Source organism: Stomoxys calcitrans, chromosome 1 (assembly GCF_963082655.1).
Source record: "Stomoxys calcitrans chromosome 1, idStoCalc2.1, whole genome shotgun sequence".
NCBI lineage: Eukaryota > Metazoa > Arthropoda > Insecta > Diptera > Muscidae > Stomoxys > Stomoxys calcitrans.
The window spans coordinates 22,796,426-22,799,846 of NC_081552.1; the positions used below are offsets into that span (position 1 = coordinate 22,796,426).

The window sequence follows — 3,421 nt, forward strand, 5'->3', positions numbered from 1 at the left end:
GAATTCAGGAGGCTTATTGATGAGAGTATTAGCGAATGCAATCCCCTTTTGTCTGTTTATAACTGAAATGTACGGCTTTCTTCGAGCAACTCTTCCATGAAATCCAGCTCTATGTTTTTCTGGCAGTTTCGGCACAGATGCTTTTTTTTAAACATTGTTTTAATATTTTCAACAATTTTGGTTGTTGTTATACGAGGGTTGTTGCTTGCCATGTTAATCACTTTGCGCTCTTCTCTAACGGATAATTTTTTGGACGCCCAGGCCGAGGATTTGAAGTTATAATGCCGGTTTCTTTGTAATTATTAATTACGCGCTGGACAGAAGAATACGTTATTCCAACTGTTCCATCAATATTTCTAAAGCTTTGTCCTTCTTCCCACAATTTAATAATTATTTTTCTTTCAGATATGCATATTTCCTTTCCTTTAGTTTCCATGTTTCCAAATTTATTAATTAAAAAAAAACACTTGTAACTATCACTTGTTATGATAATGAACTGAAACTGATCAAAAATAAGAATAAGCATCATAAAAAGTAACGGTACTTTTTGGTTGTCATAGTTTCTTCTTATGAGACAAAAGTACCGCTAGAACAAAAAAGCAAAAGCAAACTTGTATTTTTGTTTTCTAATTTAAACTAAACAAAACTAAACTTTATTAATTTTTTTATGTTGTTTTTTAATCATTAAAAACGAAATTGTCACATGAACGCAGACTTTATGGACTATGTGTATATAATGAGTACAGTCCGATTCAAGTTGAAGCTTAATGATAAGAAACCTTCATATAGCCGATTACGTACAGCGTGTCGCAGTACGGCAGGATTCGTTAAGTGTGATTGGCAAACATGCTAACATCTGCGCTACGTTGGCCTCCAAAGTTATTGCCGCCTTTAAATAACCAATGGCCATCAGGTTTCCGCGGCGATAGAACCTTCGGACTGGAACGAGCTTACTCACCTATAGGAGCTTTGCGAGTTTCGCTACTTCCACATGCCAATATGTGGCTACAACAACAACAGGATCGCTACCTCACCGATCCACTTACAACATCCTCATACAGGTAGCATGATACTCATCATGATTCTGTTACCAATACGACTTCATCATACCAGCAGAATATAGTCCTTAGTGGACGCCCATTGCAGATGACGAGAGAGAGAGAGAGATCTGCCTGGAAAAACCAGAGACCAATTTTGATCCGAATTGATCATATTGCATTTGCATGCAAAACCCATTTCAGCGATCGCCCTTACATGCATATTTTTGTATGGTAATACATGCCAAACATCACAAGTTTTAGCACATAAATGACGAAAAGGCCATTAAATACCTCACAATCCCGATACGGGATAGCTGTGAGCACCACACAAGCTGGAACATTGAGATCACAAATACTGAGTGCCTATGATGCTCGATATGACAAGGTGGGTTATTGGCGCCTTTAAATAAACAATGGCCACCCTGTTCCCGCGGCGATCGGTCCTTTGGACCAGCTTGAAGAGGATCGCCCCCTTCACATGAAAAAGTGGTTACAACGAGAACAACAACTGTAATAATAACTTTAGTTACTTCACAAATTTAGAGCGCACAAGCCGATTTCTGGCTTAGATGTATGTCCATAGTGGCATGGGGTTGATTAATATCCGCAACCTCTTTTTAACCTAACCTACTTCACAAAACCTTTGGTTCACTTTGTAACTTACAACATAATTGTTAATTCTAATCATCTTTATTGCATTTTCATATAATTTATTTAATTTTCTAAACATGTGTATGCATGAAAGGGATAAATTTGGAATTTGATGTACGTATAGGTGGATATATTTGGAATAATTAATTGCAAATTGTTACTAATTTTCTTAATATTCTATATGTGTACGTATACTTTTCAATATTGCCCTTAAATTTCGTGATTTGACTTCCTTATGTTATCTAGCGTCTGTATGAAGATTTGGGTTTCTTAGTTCTTTCCGTCGTAATCCCGCCATTCTGCAAATCAACGTCAACCGTAGCATTTTCGTGATCTTCACATATGCCACCTCTATCTAGATTCGCCTCAAACTCCCAATCGTACCATCATGTTTGCGTATAGGTCGATTGAAATCCACCATCAATTAAATCTGATGCCTGTCCACCAAAATCGAAGCTTTCCAATAGTGGATCACAAGTCTGTGTGTGTTGCGATGATGTGTGATATAGGCTACCGAAACTAACCGGTGGCGTACTTGTGCCTGTGTCACTGCAAGAGTTCAACAGGCATTGTGTAAAACTGGTTTGGGTCTCTGTGGAAACCAACAACTCGTCGTGAATGCAATTTGTTGAGGTGGCAGTCGATGTAAATTGTAGTTTATCATCAACATGTCTTTGTGGCGAGGGCCAATGAGTCTGAGTTTGTATGTCAGCTAAACCCAGTTCGGAAAGAAACTCATCACAGGTCTGTGTATACATGTGCGATGATTGAGCCAGCATTTGATCTAAATAATTTTGATTTTCGTTTGCTGCAGCTAGAAATGGTTCTGTTTGTGTCTCAATGTCTCTTAACAGAGAATGAATTTCATCCAAAGCGTTGGATAAATCTTGGCTTGTGGCGGCATCAGTCATTTCAGAAAAACAGTCGGTTTGAACGCCAGCCGAAATTTGGCTAGAACAAATACTCTGCGGGTTTAGGTGAAGCGCAGGCGTAGCTAGAAATATAATTCAATATATAAATTATTTACAAAATTAAGAATAATATTCTATATACACTTACAATTTAATTCATTATTTATCATAACACTATCTTTAACTCCTGCCAACTTGTCCTGCTCGAAAGGCTTGTTTGATTTCTCCACTTGCCGCATATCTTTCGTAGCCTTAGCACTATCCATTTTGGTAATCATTATAACTTCCTTTACATTATGCCCTTTTCGTTTACCATGGGTCAACAAAGCTTCCAGGGACTCATAGGGCCAACCGCATTCGCGACAAGCAAATTTTTTTCCACAAACATCTTTTTTGTGCTTTCTCAGTTGGCTTTCCAAGGAGAAGGCCTTGCCACAGTCTTCACATACAAAATTTTTGGACAAATGTACCTTTTGATAATGCTGCCTCAAATATTTCATATTCTTGAAGTGTTTCCCCTTTTCCTTGCCAAACTGATATATGCAATTGAGTTCCGGACAATGAAATAGTCTCAAGTTCAAAGACTTCTGTCCGACAAGCAAGCGATGGTGCTTCTCCAAATGCATCTCATAATTTGCTTGGTTGGTAAATGTGCTATTGCAGTCGGGCTGGGAGCAATTAAATTGTTTATATGGCTTTAGTTGGTCTACGGGAGGTGTGTAATGCTCCACATTGCCAGCAATTAATTCCATTTCCATCATTTTTTTGTTTGTAATATTTACCAAGAAACCAAAAAACAAGTTCGAACTTTAATGACGA

General features: G+C 37.9%; 1 protein-coding gene across 1 annotated transcript; it reads right to left on the reverse strand.

Annotated features, from left to right (window-relative positions):
• Nucleotides 1-1,799: 1,799 nt before the first annotated feature.
• Nucleotides 1,800-3,421, reverse strand: LOC106091498 (zinc finger protein 148). Its single transcript, XM_013258033.2, has 2 exons — nucleotides 2,751-3,421; nucleotides 1,800-2,685 (listed from the first exon to the last, which is right to left on the reverse strand). The coding sequence occupies exons 1-2, from the start codon at nucleotides 3,361-3,363 to the stop codon at nucleotides 2,078-2,080; spliced, it is 1,221 nt and encodes a 406-aa protein (XP_013113487.1). The 5' UTR covers nucleotides 3,364-3,421; the 3' UTR covers nucleotides 1,800-2,077.